An 18,883-nucleotide genomic window follows, 5' to 3' on the forward strand; every position below is an offset into this window, starting at 1 on the left:
AAAACAAAAACAGGGCTTGCAAGATGGCTCAGTGGATAAAGGCACCTGCTGACAACCTAGGCTCAGTTCAATCCCCTGGGCCCACACGGCGGAAGGAGAAGTTACTCCTGAAAACTGCCCTCTGAATTCTCCTTGTGTGTGCACATACACTCATACTCTCACACTCAGACACTCTCCTGTGCACAAAACATAAGAGATGAAGAGATGTCTCAACCCTTTGGAGCACTGGCTGTTCTTGCAGAGGACCCGAGGACCAGGGTTTTATTCCCAGAACCCACATGGCAACTCATAAGCCCAGTTCCAGGGAATCAGATAACCTCTTCTGACCTTTGGAATCACCAGGCACACTCATGGTAAACACACACACACACACACGCACGCACACACACACACTCAGGAAAAACATTCAGACACATAAAATAAATCTAAAATTTTTTGCTGTTGTTGTTTTGTTTTTTGAGACAGGGTTTCTCTGTAGCTTTGGTGCCTGTCCTGGAACTAGCTCTTGTAGACCAGGCTGGCCTTGAACTCACAGAGATCCACCTGCCTCTGCCTCCCGAGTTCTGGGACCACCTCCTAGCTTAAGTCGAAAATTTTTAAACTAATATAATTTAAAATAAAGACACCTACCTACTCAGGTAGACCACCCAACCCCAATGTTTCCAGGAAGGGGGGTCTCCTTCCAAGGAAGCAGCCCCCCCCCCGGCAGAGGCCATTTCTTTTGCTATCCAAGAAAGTGGACTGGGTGGTGAGTAGCAAGAGGGAGGCTCATTAGCAAGTGCACATTATCGAGAAAAGTGAAAATAAACACCAGAAGGCAGCGAGGACTCCGAATGGGGAGCAGGAGACAGATGGCCGTGGTAGAACGGGTGGCCGTCATTTTGCATCCTAAGCTTAGCTGCATTTTATAACTTTTAGAAGATGTATAATTTGGACTAGAAACTTGTGATTAATGGTGGCGGGGGTGAGTATGACGGGGGAACATTTTGCATAGTATTCTTTGAGAGAGAGTTTCATATAAAGTTCATTTCTTCCGGAAAGCACAGAGTCTCCAAGACAAGTGAGTGGAATTTTATTATTGTTGTTGTTGTCAGAAAGAAATACCTGTGAGAGAGAAAATAGGCTGGGAGGTAGAGGGAGCTGGGAGGGAATGGTCAGACTGCAAAACAAAGCAGACCCCAGAGAAGAAGGAAAGGAGCAAGGTCAGATGGAAGTGTACCACTTGCAATGTGGTTTCTGAAAAAATGCCCATGGTCCTTGGGTGTTCCTAGAGCCAAAGTCATGGCTCCCTGAAAGAGTCACCTTGGCATCTGTCCTGAGCTTGAACATCCTGCAGGAATCCATGCCCAGCAGTAGCACAGCTGCCGAATGCAGTTCAGGTAGAGGTCACTGCCCAAGGAAGTCAGTGTTAGATGCATGCCTGTCCAGAGTCTTCCCCTAGAGGCTCTCTGTCACGAGACCTCTGATGTTTTGAATCTGAAACGTGGGGCTGGAGAGTTTGTTCAGCTGTTCATAGAACTTGCCGATCTTCTAGAGGACCCAAGTGTGGTTCCCAGTACCGACATCAGGTGGCTTACAATTGTCTGTTAACTCCAGGTCCAGGAGATTAGGGCCTCTGGCCTCTGCTGGCACCTGACCTCAAGTGCACATACTCCCATATAGACACACACACACACACACACACACACACACACGCTCCTCCTTGGTCCACCGCTGGGGGCACTGTTTGAAAACACTATGAAACTTTTAACGGGCAGGGCCTCCCTAGAAGAAGTGGGTTGTTAGGTCTTGGTCTTAGATCCCAGTTCCATGTCCCCACGTATCCTCTGCCTCACTCCTGCTGCATGTGTGCAATGGGATGGCCACCTCCTATTCCTGCAGTCCCTCATCCACCATGATTGGCTGTGTCTCCTTGAATCGTAATCCAAAACAAACCCACCTTCTTTAGGCTGCTTCTCGCTGGGGATTTAGACCCAGCAGTAAGACAAGTGAGTGAGGCTGCCTGCAGCAGCTGGAGGCCAATGGGGCTCAGCGTTGGAAATGGATACCTTTAAAAACACCTGGAGAGGTGGCTCAGCGTTTAAGGAACTTGCTGTTCCTGCAAAGACTGGTTTAATGCTTAGCATCCACAGCAGATAGCTCACCACTGTCTGTAATCCCAGCTCCAGGGAATCTGACGCCCTCTTCTGGCCTCTGTAAGCACTCACACACAGACACACAGACACGTGCACACACATACACGCACACATGTGTACACAAAGACATAGAGACACATACACACAAATAAAAATTTAAAGTAAATCTTTTTTTTTTTTTTGGTTTTTTTTTTTTTTGGTTTTTCAAGACAGGGTTTCTCTGTGGTTTTGGAGCCTGTCCTGGAACTAGCTCTTGTAGACCAGGCTGGTCTTGAACTCACAGAGATCCACCTGCCTCTGCCTCCCGAGTGCTGGGATTAAAGGCGTGCGCCACCACCGCCCGGCTTAAAGTAAATCTTTTTAAACGTAGAAACAATTCTTACCTCACAGGCCACACAAACATGGCCGCTGTGGATCTGTGTGCCAGCTAGAGGTGGCCATTCCCGGCTCAGACACAAGGCCTAGTCCTAGCTTACCAGGACTCTGTGTCTCTGTAACCTCATCTGTGAGATGGGATGATAATAAGCCATTGCTGCAGAGTGAGTGTTTATGGCCCCTAGGCTTCTCACATTGAAATTAACTCCCTCGGTTAGATTGGGTGTGTCACTTATCAGGGGGTGACATCAAGAGGTAGGGATGGGGTTGGGGGTGCAGCTTGATAGCTGGAGGCTACAGTCACGTGCTCAAGGCTCTGAATTCAGTCACAAGGACTGGTGCTACAAGGGGGGGCAGAGAGAGAAGGGAGAGGGAGGGAAAGAAGAGGAAGAGAGGGAAGAATGGAGGGAGAGAAGGAGGGAGGGAGGGAGAAAAGAAGGGAGGGAGGGAGAGAAGGAGGGAGGGAGGGAGGAAGGAAGGGGAGGGAAGAAAGAAAGAAAAAGGAAGGAAGGAAGAAGGGAAGAGAGAGGGGAGAGGCTTTTGCAAGGCAATTGAATCAAGGACCTACCCCCATAGGCCAGATAGACATTTTTATAAAAAGAAGCCAGGAAATCTGCTTCTCCCTTCTGCCACATGTAGACACGTAGGCACCACTGGGATCTACATGATCTATAGGATCTACACCAAAGTAGATTCTCCCCAGACACCAAATCTGCTGGTCCCCAACCACGAACCTCCTGGACGTGAGTGATAGATTTCTACTGAACCAATTAACTATCCTGGGGTATTGGTATTTCAGAATAGCTATGGCCATCTCTGTGACCAAATGCCCAATAATAGGCAACTAAGGCAAGAGAGGCCACAGAGAGCAGCCATCATGAGAGGGAAGGTATAGCCACAGTCAGATGAGGCAGCTGGTCACATTGCAACAGCAGTCAGGAAGCAGAGTCAACAGGAAGTGGATTAGGCTATAAAAGCTGAAGGCCCACCCTCAGTGACTCACTTCCTCCAGCTAGGCTCTACCTCTAAAGATTCTACAACTTTCCAAAGCAGCACTGCCAACTGAGACCCAAGTGTCCAAACACAGCCTGTGGGAGACACTTCACACTTGAACCACTATCTTAAGAGAGGCTCTATTTCAAAGCCAGAGCTGCCTAGCCCCACTGTAGGTACGGAATACCCTCAGGTCAGCTCACTGCTCCCCTGGTCTTCCTCCAGGCCCCACTGACTCAAGCCCCTCTTTGTCCTCTTCTCACAGGGGCTGCAGGAATATGAGGAGTGGAAATGGGGCAAGAACCCCACTATTGTGGAGGTGCTGGAGGAGTTCCCGTCCATCCAGATGCCGGCCACACTTCTCCTCACCCAGTTGTCCCTGTTGCAGCCTCGCTACTATTCCATCAGCTCCTCCCCAGACATGTACCCCGACGAAGTGCACCTCACTGTGGCCATTGTCTCCTACCACACTAGAGGTGCGTACGTGGGGAAGCTCTATCTGGGGGATTCCTGAATCTGCATTCCCCCTCATGGTATCTGGAGGTCTCTCCTTGAATGACCTGTGGATCCGATCCCCAATTCTTACAGGACACTGCCCGCCAAGCCCATGGAATGGAGTGTGTCCCATAGCTGAGCTAACCCTGAATATGGTTAGGAATAGGCAAGGTGTGTGTCTGGGGGGTCACCTAGGCCTTCTCTCACCCTGTCCACCCTGCCAGGCAGCATTCTCAGGAGCATCACACAGGCTAAATAGCACAGACACCACTGTGATGTCTTTCCCTTGAGATCAAGCCCCTGAAGTGCACAGTGCCTAGAGACTCTGAGACAGGATGAAGAAGCCATTCAGAACACCCTGACCCAGGTCCTCTGAGTATTCACACCCAGACCGATCCAAACCCTATGCACTTGCACACTCAACTCACTCTGAGTGTACCAGCTCCTCCTCCCCTTCAGAGCAGGGATCCAGGTCTGGAACTCCGAGGCACAACCCTTGGCATTGAGCTGGGAGATACTTCACTGCGGGTGAGGCTGGGGTTGGGACTGGAGGAGTGAGACAGTGCGTGGCGTGATGGTCTGAACCACCTGCTCGTTCTGTTAGATGGGGAAGGACCCATTCACCACGGCGTGTGCTCCTCCTGGCTCAACCGGATACAGGCTGATGACGTAGTCCCCTGCTTCGTGAGAGGGTGAGTGACAGATGAGGAGAGGCGCAAGGCCATCTCCTATCAGCGCGTTGGTCCCGTGCATTAGGGTACTAGAAGGCTCAGCCTGAAGGGCTCTAGATAGATGGCGGGTGGGGCAGGGGTAGCACCAATGTCTGCATCATTTCCAGTCGCTAGGGAGACAGGATCGAGGGACACACATCCAGCCGGGTATCTGGGTAATAAATACTTATACAAGACCATGAGAAGGGGGTCTTGACCTTTAGTGGGCAATCTATCCTTGATGATGTGGCAACCCGAAAGACATTGTCAGGTGTCCCGTGGCAACCCGAAATGTCTTCAGACATCTTCAGGTGTCTCTGAGGTGATAGGTAGAGGGCAAAAGACACACCTGGATAATTTTTTTTCTTTTTATGTACCAGTATGTGTGTGTGATTTGTGAGTGTGGCACACACATGAAGACCACAAGACAACCTCCGTGGGTCACTTCTCCCCTTCCACTTTTACATAGGTCCTGGGGATTGAACTCAGACCTAGGCAAGCTTTGTTTATTAAAACACAAATAAAGTATCTCTATATTTCCCCTTTTTGTCATAATTAATATAAGAAAAACCATATACACTAAGTACAATTACTATATACAGTATATCCAGGCAATAAGTACATCAACAATGTCTAGCTCATTTGCATCTGACAGATTCAGAGGAAATATCCTATATCCTATCGTGTTGAGTCCAAAGTGTTGTACCTAATTTACTTTACATCACAGCTTGCGTGACCATCCAAAACTATCTTTTGAGATTGCTCAACCTTATATGCTTTACACTTCTTTAGTGGATGTCCTTTCTGAGTCTCGTAAACAGGGAAAGCTACGGCAGGCTTGCACAGGATGTGTTTGACCTGCTGAACCGTCTCGATGGCTTTTCTTTCTGGTTCTCACTCCGGTTTCTCAGAGATTGGGATGTACTAAACACCCCCATCCAGAGAAGATTTCCCCATTTTAAGAATGGTCCTGAGCTGGGACCCTTACCTCATATACAGTTCTTTCATCAATGGAAACTGATCCAACACTGGTTTGGCCACCACTCTTTTCTCCTGTGGAGGGTAGAATGTTGGCAGTATGCACCGCCTACCGTCCACATCAGAGTCTCGGAGAGTCGCTTGTAAGCAAGAGTCTTAAAGTGCAGCCTGACCACATAGCCTGGGCACATCCATGTTAGCATCCCCAGGTAGCTCATTCCAGCACTGGTGTCTGCGACCCCCTGATTAAAGACCTCGTGGATGACTGAGGACTGCTTCTCAAGAGTGGAAGAGAAAGCTGAAATCAGGGCCTGGGGCAATGGCTCAGTGCTGTTTTACAGGTGTAAGGATCTGAACCCAAATCCCAGCACCATCTTAAAAGCCAGGCAGGGTGACTCAAGCCTGAGGAGGCAGAGACAGGCAGGTGACAGGCAGGTTCACAGAGCTTAGTGGCAGCCTCTGAATCGGGGAACTCCAGGTTCCATGGAAAAACCTGGCTCAAAAAGTAAAGTGGAAAATGATAGAAAGACATTCGATGTTGACATCCGACATCCACATGCACATGTGCAGACAAACATACACGCATACACACACATACACACGCACATATACCCACACACAAACATTCATACATGCACATGTGCAGACACACATACACATGCACACATACCCACACACAAACATTCATACATGCACATGTGCAGACACACATACACACGCACACACATGCACATATACCCACACACAAACATTCATACATGCACATGTGCAGACAAACATACACACATACACACACGCACATATACCCACACACAAACATTCACACATGCACATGTGCAGACACACATACACACACGCACATATACCCACACACAAACATTCATACATGCACATGTGCAGACACACATACACACATACACACACGCACATGCACATATACCCACACACAAACATTCATACATGCACATGTACAGACAAACATACACACGCGCACACACGCACATATACCCAATACCCACACACAAACATTCATACATGCACATGTACAGACAAACATGCACACATACATGCATACACACATACACATGCACACATGCGCACATATACTGACACACAAACATTCATGCATGCACATGTACAGACAAACATGCACACATACATGCATACACACATACATACATGCACACACATACACATGCACATAAACTCACACACAGTTGAAATTTTAACTTAAAATTCAATCCAGGGTGATTTTCTCCCTCTGTCTACCACCCTGGGGACATTTGTTGATGTCCAAGGATGTTTTTGACAGTCATCACTCCAGAGTTATTCCTGACATCAACTTGGTAGGAGCCCAGGGTGGTGCTTGAACTCCCATAATGCATACAATAGCTCCCCAACAAAGGGGTGCCCACTCTCAAAGCCAGAACACAGAGGAAGTCCAAGTTAGCTCAGGCTTCTTGTCCTTGGGGCTTATCCTGACGCTAAGTGATGGGAATGGAGGAAGAGGCAAGCTCCAGCAAACTCACTTTTAAATTACTCTGCTAGTTCTCACGCTAAAGGGGCCCATGGTCCCACTAAGGAACAGACAACTCTCTAAGATGGCTGCACACAGTGAAGCTTCTGTCTTTTTTACCCAGTGCCCCTAGCTTCCACCTGCCTCGAAATCCCCAGGTCCCTTGCATCCTGGTTGGCCCAGGCACCGGCATCGCACCCTTCAGAAGCTTCTGGCAACAGCGACAATTTGACATTCAACACAAAGGTATATATGGACCAGGGGCCACTGACTTCTGACTTGAGAGACGGGAGGGCCCCTGCTTCACCTCACTGTCTGAGGAGGGGAAAGGAGGGGTTGGAAGGGTTGCCATACCGATGTGGCCACAGGAGCAGTTTGAACAGCCCACCAAACAGACCTGCTCCACAGCCTGTCCCAGGAGCCTGAAATCTCATCTGCAGCAGGCATTTCCTTGGCTTAAGAGTTGATCCTAAAAGCCTAATATGCCACCAAGGAAAGGCACACAATCTTGTTGAATGGATTTGAGCATGTGACTACCTCATGAACTACCACAAGAGCAGGCCTTGCCGAGTGAGATAAGTTCAGGTTTGGAAAAAGGAGAGAAAAGATCCCAGTTGCAGAGGCATCAAGGAAGGAGTCCAGCTGTATAAGACATGAGGACAGTACAAATGTAAAACCTGGACAGGCTGTGCTGGCACTGCCCTTAATCCCAGGGCTCCGAGGCAGAGGGATCTCTGTGAGTTCCAGGTCAGCCTGGTGTACATAGTTCCTGACCAGGGAGGATTAATTTAAGTAAATAGATAAATGAAGGAAAAAGAAAGAAAGAAAGAAATGCCGGGCGGTGGTGGCGCACGCCTTTAATCCCAGCACTCGGGAGGCAGAGGCAGGCGGATCTCTGTGAGTTCGAGGCCAGCCTGGTCTACAAGAGCTAGTTCCAGGACAGGAACCAAAAGCTACAGAGAAACCCTGTCTCGAAAAATCAAAAAAAAAAAAAAGAAAGAAAGAAAGAAAGGAAGGAAGGAAGGAAGGAAGGAAGGAAGGAAGGAAGGAAGAAAGAAAGAGGTAGGGAGAGAAGAAAAGGAAGGAAGGGAGGGAGGGTGGGAAGGAGGGAGGAAAAAGAAAGAGATAGAGAGAGAAAAATGGAAGGAAGGAAAGAAGGAAGGAAGGAAGGAAGGAAGGAAGGAAGGAAGGAAGGAAGGAAGGAAACATAAATGCCCCACACAACTGTTTCCAACAGAACAGCGACCCCAGGAGGTGGTTAGTGGTATTACCATCACCCCATATACCCAGTTCTGATTCTGATTCCCCAACTGCACATCAAATAATTGAAAAAAACATGGAGTCTGTATTGAACATCTACATATTTTCCCCTTAAACAGTGCAGTATAACAATAGAGAGTTTACACTGCATCTATTGCTTAGAGAGGTAAGTGGAGGCACAAAGGAAGACGTATAGGGGTTCTAGACAATGCTGTGCTATTTTATCTGAAGGACTGGGGCACCTGCAGATTTCATCCTGTAATCGCCCTTTCCCTTGCATCCTGGGCGGTCGCTTCTGGTTCCATTTTCACGTGGGGAAACTGAGGCTCTGAGAAAGAAGTGACTTGGCTCAGGGTCATGCAGAGCCAGGACTCAGACCTGGGCCATCAGGTCTGAGCATTTTCCAGTAGCAGGCTGCGAAGGAGTGAGACCAGGAAAGGATTGTCCCCTGTTTCCACAGGCTGTGCTTGTCTGTGTGCGTGGGTGAAAACATGGGGGTGTGGCTGTGTGTTTAACCACTTGCCCCATGTATGTCACACCCTGAGTTCCTGGCACCCCAGTTCCTGTAGTTTAACCACTGCCTACTTGGGCATCAAAGCCATGTGTGATACAGGGTCTTCTGGGTCCCCAGGAATGAATCCCTGCCCCATGGTCCTGGTCTTTGGGTGTCGACAATCCAAGATAGATCATATCTACAGAGAGGAGACCCTGCAGGCCAAGAACAAGGGTGTCTTCCGAGAGCTGTATACTGCCTATTCCCGGGAACCTGACAGGCCAAAGGTAAGCCGGCCACGCCCAGTATGCGTGCATGAGTGCACTTATGAGTGTCAACACACACACAACAGGCCAAAGGTAAGCCAGCCACACCCAGTGTGCATGCATGACTGTGCCTGTGCACAGCAACACACACATGTGACAGGTCATAGGTAAGCCAGCCACCCCTGGCCACACCCAGTGTACACACATGATTTTATTTCCCACTTGAAACTCTCTAGAATCGCCCAGGAAAAGGGCTCAAAGAGGATTGTCTGGATTAGGTTGGCCTGTGGATGTGTTGGAGGGAGATTTCTTAATTGGGCTCATCAAAGTGGGTAGACTTGCTCTGAATGTAAACAGCACCGTTCATGGGTGGGACCTTTGGACCGAATGAAAAGGCAGGAGTGCCAGGCAGTGGTGGCGCACGCCTTTAATCCCAGCAATCGGGAAGCAGAGGCAGGCGGATCTCTGAGTTTGAGTCCAGCCTGGTCTACAGAATGAGTTCCAGGACAGGCTCCAAAGCTGCAGAGAAACCCTGTCTCAAAAAGCCGAAAAAAAAAAGAAAGGAAAGAAAGGAAAGGAAAAAAAGAGGAAGAAAGAAAGAGGGAGGGAAGGAGGGAGGGAGAGAGAGAAAGTAAAGAAGGAAGGAAGGAAGGAAGAAAGGAAGGAAAGAAGGAAGGAAGGAGGGAAGGAAGGAAGGAAGGAAGGAAAGAAGGAAGGAAGGAAGGAAGGAAGGAAGGAAGGAAGGAAGGAAGGAAGGAAGGAAAAGGCAGGAGCAAACTGAGCATCATGCGTCCATTCCTCCCTGCCCTCCACTGTGGATGTGACTGGCCACTTCATGTTCCCACCACTGTGATGTCCCCACAATGATGGACTTGAGCTAAAAATAAAACTTCTGCCCTCCTGCCCACCATTGCTGTAACAGCCAGCTTACTGTGGTGGTGGGGTGGGAGGCCAGCAGCCCTGTTACCTTGCTCCATCCCTGACTTCCTGCCTGAGTGTCTCTGACCCAATGGCAGCCACCATCTTTCCTTGGGGAAAGGAAAAGATAGCTAAGGCTTTTGTGTTTCAGTTACTTGTCTCACGGCTGTAACAAAATACTTGACAAAAGCCACTTCAGTAAGGGAGGTTTTGTGTGAGCTCACAGGGAGTACAGTCTGCAGTCCACCATGGTGAGGAGCCATTGCAGCAGGAGCCTGAACCACATGGCCACCTGTGTAACTGAGAGCAGAGAGAGATAGCAAATGCTGGTACTCGCTTGCCTTCTCCTTAAGTCAGTCCAGAACCTGGCCTATGGAACAGTGCCGCATGTTCAGAGTGGGCGTGCCCACCCACATTAACCCCCTCATAGACACCTAAAGCTTTTATCAAGCTGACAGTCAAAATGAACCGTGCATGCTGGGGCGGTCCTCCCGGAGGTGACCGAGGGAGCCCTCCCCGGGAGTGTCCTCAGCAGACAGCTCAAGCTGCCCCCGAGGTTGGGATCAGCTCACTACACACTGAGGTTTGGTCCCGTTGCACTCTTCCTGGTCCCTCATCCCATTTCCCTGAGGTTACCTCACAAAATATCCCCTACCCATAAGCCCCCACATCACACTCTGCTTCCTCTGGGGCTGGGGAACAAGAGCCTCTTACAGCAGCCCCTCTTCTCTGGGCGTCCTCTTCTGCAGAAATACGTGCAGGACGTGCTGCAGGAGCAGCTGGCGGAGCCTGTGTACCGCGCCCTGAAGGAGCAAGGAGGCCACATCTATGTCTGTGGGGATGTCACCATGGCCGCCGATGTCCTCAAAGCCATCCAGCGCATAATGACGCAGCAGGGGAAGCTCTCAGAGGAGGATGCTGGTGTGTTCCTCAGCAGACTGCGGGTGAGTGACAGCTGGCACCCAGGGGCTGGGAGTTTCCCCCTCTCCCAATCAGTGCCCAGCCACAGCCCAGAGGGGATGCACAGCCAGGCACGCAGGCACACACATACACACAGTCTATCTGGTCTTAGGCTCTCTATGTGAAAATGACCAGAGGGCGAGCCTGTGGGTAGTTACACAGATGCCGTCCCGACTCAGCGCTTCCCGACCCCCAAGTCAGGCTGCCCTCAGCCCCATGCACTTGCGTATGGTTGGCACTAAACAAAAGGCTCATCCAAAGGGGGCAGGTGGAAGCTGGAGGCCGGACCTCGTGCTTGATCACGAAACCATGTGCCTGGCATGGAGTACGCCCACCCTAGAGGAAGGACACTGGAAGGCTAGGTTACAGCCTAGGACAGCTTCCCCAGCAGAGTCCCACCTTGTGACCACCGCCCCCCACCAAGCAGAGATTGAATCCCAGAGGTGGTCCCATCCCACTACTGCCTTCTTAAATGAGAAGCAATCAAGTTTTCTCGTGGGTAGAGGAGGGGTGGAGCATGTCACGGTCCACGTGAGAAAGTCAGAGGACACCTTTCCGAGTGTTCTTTACTCCTACCGCGTGAATCTCGGGGATTCAAGCCACGTCAGCTGACTTTGTGGCAAGTGCCTTTACCTGCTGAACTCCCTCCCAGGCCCCAAGCAGTAACCAAACATGTTTTTAGAAGCTTTTCTCTAAACTTTATTCTAAACCCCAGTGAGGGGAAAGAGATTTCTGCTAGAAATTGGCCAGGAACCATTAGAAATGGCTCAGCAGGGAAAGTGCATGCTGTGCAAGCTGGAAGACCTGGGTTCAAATCCCTGCACTTATACCGCTGCCAGGTGGGCATGGTGGTGAGCCTGTGGCCCCAGCACACACAGACAGCAGAGCTGGGGACTTCCAGAGCAAGTTGGCTGTGAGACCAGCTGGACCAGTGAGCTCTAGGTTCCGGTGAGAGCCCCTGGCCCAGTCCATCAGTGGAGAGTGATCGAGAAAGATACCCAGTGCCCCCTCTGGCCTCCACCCGTGTGCGTACACACACATGTACCCACATGGATACATGGGGAAGGAAAAAGGCATGCCAGGCATAAGGGATGCTGTGGAGTCTGCCGCTCTCTTGGTGTTTGACATAGTCCCCTGGGAAAACTTCATAGCTTCCCAGGAACTTTGCAGACTAGGGCAAAGAAACCTCCCCCACTCTCTCTAGATGTGGGCCCTGCTGCAGACCCAGGGTGCTGGAATTGAGTACATCATGGGCCATGGTGCAGAATCGGGGTGCTAGACCTGGGTTTATCGTGGGCCCTGCTAGCCAAGCCAAGCTCCTGGCCACTGCTCTCATAAGCATTGAGATCAATATCTCCTCCTAACCACAAAGATGCCACTCTTAGAGAGTATTCTTCTTAGGGCAGGAGAGATGGCTCAATGGTTAAGAGCACTGTCTGCTCTTCCAGAGGACCTGGGTTCAATTCCCAGCACCCAGCTGGCAGCTCAAACTGTCTGTAACTCCAGTTCCAGGGGACCTGACACCTGCACTCCAAGATGCATAAAATAAAAATAAATAAGTTTTTAAAAAAGAATATTCTTCTTAACTTCCCAGTCGGCCCCTCACTTCTGCCAAGGGAGCTCCCATCCTTCTGAATCTGCCCCCTCCCCTAACCCCACTTTCTCCTATGCTGGAGATGAAACACAGGGTCTGTACGTGCTGGGGAAGCCTGTACCATTTAGCTCCCCCACAACAACTTTTTTTTCCCTCTCCCATCGGCTGGTGCCATTAATCTGGGGCATTTCATACTTAGTTCAGCCTCGCTGGAATCTGAACTTACAGGGAGAGTTGGAAGGAGGAGAGAGAGAATTGGAGGCTTCCTTCAGGCCTCGTTGCTTCTTCTATGCTCGCAATCCTCAAGGCGGCCCCCCTTTTTGCAAAGGCTCACCCCATAGATTCTTTGCCACCCAGCCTCAAGGGGCACAAAATGGCAGAGCCCTGCTCACACACAGCCTTAGTCACCAAAGATACCCCAGGACTTTCAGCTCAGTCTCTGTCTTGTCTGGGTATACGTTCTTCCATGTATCACTCTGGCTGATCCTCTCCAATCCCTTACCTGCCCTTTGATCCATCCCCTGGCTGTTTCTGTCCATAGGATGACAACCGGTACCATGAGGACATCTTTGGAGTCACCCTGCGAACATATGAAGTGACCAACCGCCTTCGATCTGAGTCCATTGCCTTCATTGAAGAGAGCAAAAAAGACACAGATGAGTAAGTCCTCTCCGGCCCCTGGGAGAGGGGCCGCAGTGGGCTGCAGCTGGGGCTTGACCAGGTTTCTCACGGTGGGGGTCGGCAGGCCAAAATGCATGGCTGTGATCCTGCTGTTACCAGGGCAAAGGGTTGCCCATTGGAGGTCAGCTTGAGGTACACGTGGGACCTCGTCTCAATAAAACAAAGGAGTGCACATCCCCAGGTGACCCCAATCCTGCTGAGTCTGGCATTCAAAAGTTAGGTCACAGTGGTTTGCAAGGTCTAGGGCTACCAAGAATCCAAAGTGTCAGAATTCCACCTGGCTATGGTGCCCCCTAGTGGAACCATGGTCTCCCCGCCAACTACTATAACTCTTGATGCTCCCTGCCCCTGTCCCAGAAGTTACTGGAGACATTGTCATGGTTGCAAATTAAAATAGCCTCTAGAAGTTGCTGGAAACAGCCTGAAGCGTCATGAGGGTGGGATGGAATCTCACTATTTGAACCTTACCTCCCAGCGTGCAGCAAGAGGACCAGGGTGCTGATGCCTTCCTCATTCCCTTCCCTCAGATCTTCCCCTTCAAACAGGCAGAACTTTCTCCCAGTTGTCTCTTTCCCAGTCAGAATGGCTGTTTCCGGAGACTTATCACTGTTTCTCCTCCAGACAGCTTGGCTATCTCCAAACATTCCCTGTCCACGCAGCTTACACTTCTATTGCATGTGTACACATTCACACCTGTGAATCAGGTGCCTGCAGAGGCCAGAAGGGAGTGTTGGCTGGACCTGGAGCTAGAGGCAATTGTGAACTGCCTGCCACACATGGGTGCTGGAAACCGAACTGGGTTCTCTGTCAGAGCAGTGAGAATTTTAAGCCACTAGAACATCTCTCCCACTCCTTCTGGTCTGTTTATTGTCTGTTTGGGGTTTGCTTTTCTGAGAGAGTCTGTGTAGCCCAGGCTAGCCTGAACTCGCCCTCCTGCGCTGCCTCTGTCACCCCCAGGTCACCTGAAGGAAGCTAAGGAGCCTGGCTTCTATGCCACTAACCCCCTCCCTCTCTCATTCAACAGGGTTTTCAGCTCCTAACTGGATCCTCCTGCCCCATGGGATGGTGGGGTGGCCACCCCAAGTGCCCAAGCTAGGGCGGCCACAGTTGACTAACCGCGGACACACATGGCTGAACCTTCCCCATTGGACCCCATGTGACCCACCCTGCCTTTTGTCCTGTTGCTGTGTCCTGGTCCTTCCTCCCACCCCACACTCCCAACCCTGGGTTTTCTCCTTGCCTCTTCTCCTGCGATGCATTGTCCCTGTACCCTGCAGTGGCTCTTACAAAACTACACCCTCCCTACCCGCTCGTTGCCAAGGGCAGGTTGTGGCGCATGAAACCACCGGGTCATGGCTGTCACTCCTGTTGGGGTCTGAAGGCAACTGGCACTGGGCTTCAGAGTCACCCTGAGCCAGTCCCTTGACCACTTCAGCACCTCCCGTGCGTGCGTGCGTGTGTGTGACAGGCCTAGGTCACTCTCTGCCCTCTTACCTGAGTCCTCTGCCTCTGTGAAGGATGTCCAGTGTCCACTGCCTTCGTGAAGGACGTTCAGTGTCATGAAACGTGTTCCTAACTTTTGTTAATCCCTCTCCATGTCCATCATGACAGATCTGTGTCAGCCTCTCTGAAACACATCAAGTCCCTTTACTAATCTAGTGAACCAATCACAGCGGGAGATAGGCAGGTGATGGAGAGGAAGATGTCCCTGTGAAGGAGTCAGTTTTTGAATTCAAGGTGTTCAGAGTCTGACCCCTGTCAGCAGAGGTCTGTCTGGGAGATTTACCCAGATGGTGAATTGGGCAAGCACCTCCCCACCCCCACCCACCCCAGCTGGGGCCACCAGCCCTTGAGCTCCCTCCTTATACCTAGGCAGCCCCAGCTATGAGCCCAGCAGCCATGCTGAGCAAGGAAGCATGCTGGGAGTAGAGACTTCGCCACCAAGGAAGGGTGTGCCTAACTCTAAGTCTGCCCTTATTGAAGGAATGGAAGTGCCTCCCGGAGTGCTTTGGAGCCTGGAAGCAAACACCAAGGAAGAAGAAGATAGCTGGTTTTTATTCCTCCAAATCGGCTTGCCTCCCACTTGCGAATAATTTCCTCTCCCACACCCCACCCCTAAAACGAGCAGCCATAGCCGGGGCAAGTTGGCCCTTGGAGGCAACTGTGTTCTGAGTCAGTAGGCCCAAGAGGTCGGCTCTGAGTCCAATGTTCTGTGCTTTTGTTTGGTTCTGTGATGCAGAAAAAACGAAACAAAAAATTTCCTCTACATTCTGAGCCAGGGCCTGGCTCTCTTGATGCTAAGTATTGGGGCTGCCATATAGAAAGTGCCAAGGACTTTACGGTTGTGGACCCAAACCTAAGAACGTCAATCCTTCCTTCCTTCCTTCCTTCCTTCCTTCCTTCCTTCCTTCCTTCCTTCCTTCCTTCCTTCCTTCCATTTTCCCAGACAGGGTCTACTGTTGCCCAGGCTGGCTTTGAACTCATGACCTTGAATTGCTAATCCTCTTGCCTCTACTTCCCTAGCTAAGATTACAGGCATGAACTATGTCCAGTTTACACTGTGCTGGGAGGGGGAAGGGGGTGTCAAACCCACGATTTTCTGCATACCAGGCAAGGACTCTACCAATTGATCAACATCCCCAGTCTTCAGTCTTCAACTCGAAACTCAGAGACAGGTCTCATGCTGCTCCGGACACCCCCACCACATCCCATCACTAGCATGTGGATTTGTCCCAGTTATCACCCCCTGGCCCCAGTTAGTAGCAATGTTTCCCCCAGTAGCCTGGAGGCAAGGCAGTGTCCTCTGACGGTCCCTCCAACACAGTTCCCACCACTTTCTTCCCAGGGACTTCCTTCTCAATCCTTCAAGCCTCTGCGGACACTTCCTAAGATGTAGTTGATTCCCCAGATCTGAACGGCTATGCCCAACCTGCATCTGAGAGCCTTCTCTCTGCACGCCAGCTACATGCTCGCCTGCATCGGCGATTTTTCCACCTCTGAATAAGGAGTGCTTACCATGTGACAGGCTCCTCCCCACCCCCACCCCTGTATATCCGGGTGCTCCCAGTAGCAGGTGGACAGATGGAAGCTTCGTGTCACTTGCCAGAGAGTCCAAAGACAGGATTACATAACCGGGTTCAGGAGGGACTTTGGTTTTCCACTGCTAAAGATGAGACCCGGGGCCTCACGTGTGCCAGACTGAGCTATGTCCCCAGCCCCCAAGAGAGAACGTTTTTAAAAAAGACCTTTGAACTCTTAACCTAGGCATCCTCCTTAGCCCCTGGCTAGAAGGCCAGAGACCGGCTGAATGCCCTAATCTTTTTCCAGAAAGCCTTCTAAATTGCTTGTCCAATGGCTGACTAAAGTGACCATCTAGAGTGGGCCAATACTGCCCTCTGCTGGTGGTTTTTAGTTCAGCCCACAGCCAGCAACAAAGGAATCTACAGCTTAGAATAAGAGAGTAGAGTTCAAGACTCAGTTTGTAGCCAGTCTGTCGTCTTCTATGCTGACAGTAGCTTCAACCCCACTTCACAAAAGCAGGTTTGACCAGGAAGAGGAAGATGACCTCTCAAAACAGGAGGGCTGGAGACGTAGGCTCCCTGCCATCCCTGGAACGCCGAAGTTCAGCCTGTGGGAGGGGAAGAGAGCTTCTCTGCACGTCCTTGGGGAAGCAAGCAGGTGACTTTGGGACAGCTGACGTGCCCCCTGTGAAGTTTCACATGCACACCTGACCCACGTGTTAATTCTGCCTTGTTTATGCAGAAGGCCTGGCTCCTTGGCGTTCCTGAGAACCAGATTCCACTGAGCAGGGTGGCTTTGATGAGATAATGGTCTATGGCAGTGCCAACTCCAGCTCTAATGAGCTTCCATTTCCCCTATGGCTGGGGACAACACTGTTCTGACATCAAGATTATCACCGTCACTAGTTTAAAAGGGGGGGAAGGGGCAGGCAGATTTTATGCTAAGTCAACAATACTTGCTACAGTCTGTCATGAAGAGTGAAGACAGAGAGAGATCCTCCCCCCCTGCACCCCCCCCCCGTACCCTTGCACTTCCCCCACCCCACCCTCCTCCCCACCCCCGCCATGGACAAGAAAGTCATCAGGACAAAGGAAGAAAGCTGAATCAGCCAGAAAACACAGGACCGAGGGTGTGGATTTCCCTAGCAAAGGCCTGCTTTAGAAAGCAAGAGTTCAGGTTTCTCCTAAGGCCAGGGCAAAATGCAATGGTTCTGACCCTGATGACTGAGTCCCTATCCCTGCAGCGCCCCCCACACACACACACACCGCACACACTGCACACACACGGAGCCTTTCTCTGCGCCCTAGAAAAGTCCTTCTAGGTTGAGTTCAGCCAAGGTTTGCTTTTATTTTCCTTCCATCTCCAGCTCTGCCTCCTGAGGACCCAACCTTGAGAGGTTCAGGCTGTCCCTACTCTTTCTCTTTTCTCACTCACTGCCAGACCACCTAGAGGGAAAGGCACCCAAGAGGACTCACTGGCCATGAAGTGTCTTAAACAAGAGGACCCAGGGACTCCCGGACTTCCGGGGGCATCCCCAAAGCGAAAATGCTCCATAATCTAAAATATCTTGTTGGAAGTACCAACAAGATAGCGCAAGTGAATGCTTTAGTTCATTCATGAAATGATCTGAAAGAATGGGCAGACTGGGCATAAACTCAGGGATAGAGTTTGCCTAGCCTGCGGAGTCCTTGGGTCCTTTCCAGCATCGTCAGTAAATTGTCCGGGCTATGTATGTAAGAGATATATATATAGATATATACTCATAGTATATATGAACCATAAATGGATTTCATGATTAGAGGTGGGTCCCATCTACCAAATATCCCATTAGGAATATGCAAATATTATGTTTTTTTTTCTAAAATCGAAAACATTTCTTGTCACAAGTATTTCATCAAAGTAAAATCAACCAACCTATCAGAATCAAGGGAGATATTGGGGTAAGCGTACCTCAGCTGTGTTTATAAGTTTGTTTCGTTCCAACATATCTGAGTGGCTCTGGATAACTGGGCATCCCTGACCCAAGGCAGTCAGTTCCTAATGAAGTGTCCCTGGAAGACAGAAGCAAGGGTGACTTCACGAACTGATAATCTCCTAGCCGAGTCAGGACATGGAAGTGAACAGGTTTAGTTGTGACCTCTAGGAGATTCTAGCCAGGAACCCACTAACCTTGGCCTTCTTGTTTGGAGCATGGCTGTCTTGGTACTGTAGGATGGTGAATACCATTTGTGGACTTTCCTACTAAATGCCTCTGGGGGCCTCCCGCCATCTGGGACAGCCACAAAGGTCACTAGAAAGTACTGAGTGCCCCTGAGAGGGCAGGACCTTCAGCCATTGGACCAAGCAACCACTGCTTTTGGGCCATGGAGCTGTCTACCTGCGGCTGTAGGCCATCTGGTTATAGAGCTGGAGAAAGCCAGAAACCTGCCCCAGTTCGATGGTTGCTTCTCTAACCTCCTTCAAACCAACGGTGACATAGCAAAGTCTC

At 50.5% G+C, this 18,883-nt stretch overlaps 1 protein-coding gene across 4 annotated transcripts in view; it reads left to right on the forward strand.

Annotated features, from left to right (window-relative positions):
• The window catches only part of Nos1 (nitric oxide synthase 1), a 104,723-nt gene extending 88,853 nt beyond the window's left edge, over nucleotides 1-15,870 (forward strand). For 2 of the 4 annotated variants that reach the window (XM_075981930.1, XM_075981942.1), the window contains 7 exons: nucleotides 3,769-3,979; nucleotides 4,603-4,690; nucleotides 7,327-7,448; nucleotides 9,094-9,242; nucleotides 10,889-11,083; nucleotides 13,235-13,353; nucleotides 14,399-15,870. In XM_075981930.1, the coding sequence (XP_075838045.1) occupies nucleotides 3,769-3,979; nucleotides 4,603-4,690; nucleotides 7,327-7,448; nucleotides 9,094-9,242; nucleotides 10,889-11,083; nucleotides 13,235-13,353; nucleotides 14,399-14,414 (900 nt within the window). In that variant the 3' untranslated portion in view covers nucleotides 14,415-15,870. The remainder of the gene's footprint in view (nucleotides 1-3,768; nucleotides 3,980-4,602; nucleotides 4,691-7,326; nucleotides 7,449-9,093; nucleotides 9,243-10,888; nucleotides 11,084-13,234; nucleotides 13,354-14,398) is intronic. The other 2 variants (XM_075981936.1, XM_075981922.1) reach the window with 1 other exon arrangement.
• Nucleotides 15,871-18,883: the final 3,013 nt, after the last annotated feature.

Source organism: Microtus pennsylvanicus, chromosome 1 (assembly GCF_037038515.1).
Source record: "Microtus pennsylvanicus isolate mMicPen1 chromosome 1, mMicPen1.hap1, whole genome shotgun sequence".
NCBI classification, from domain to species: Eukaryota; Metazoa; Chordata; class Mammalia; order Rodentia; family Cricetidae; genus Microtus; species Microtus pennsylvanicus.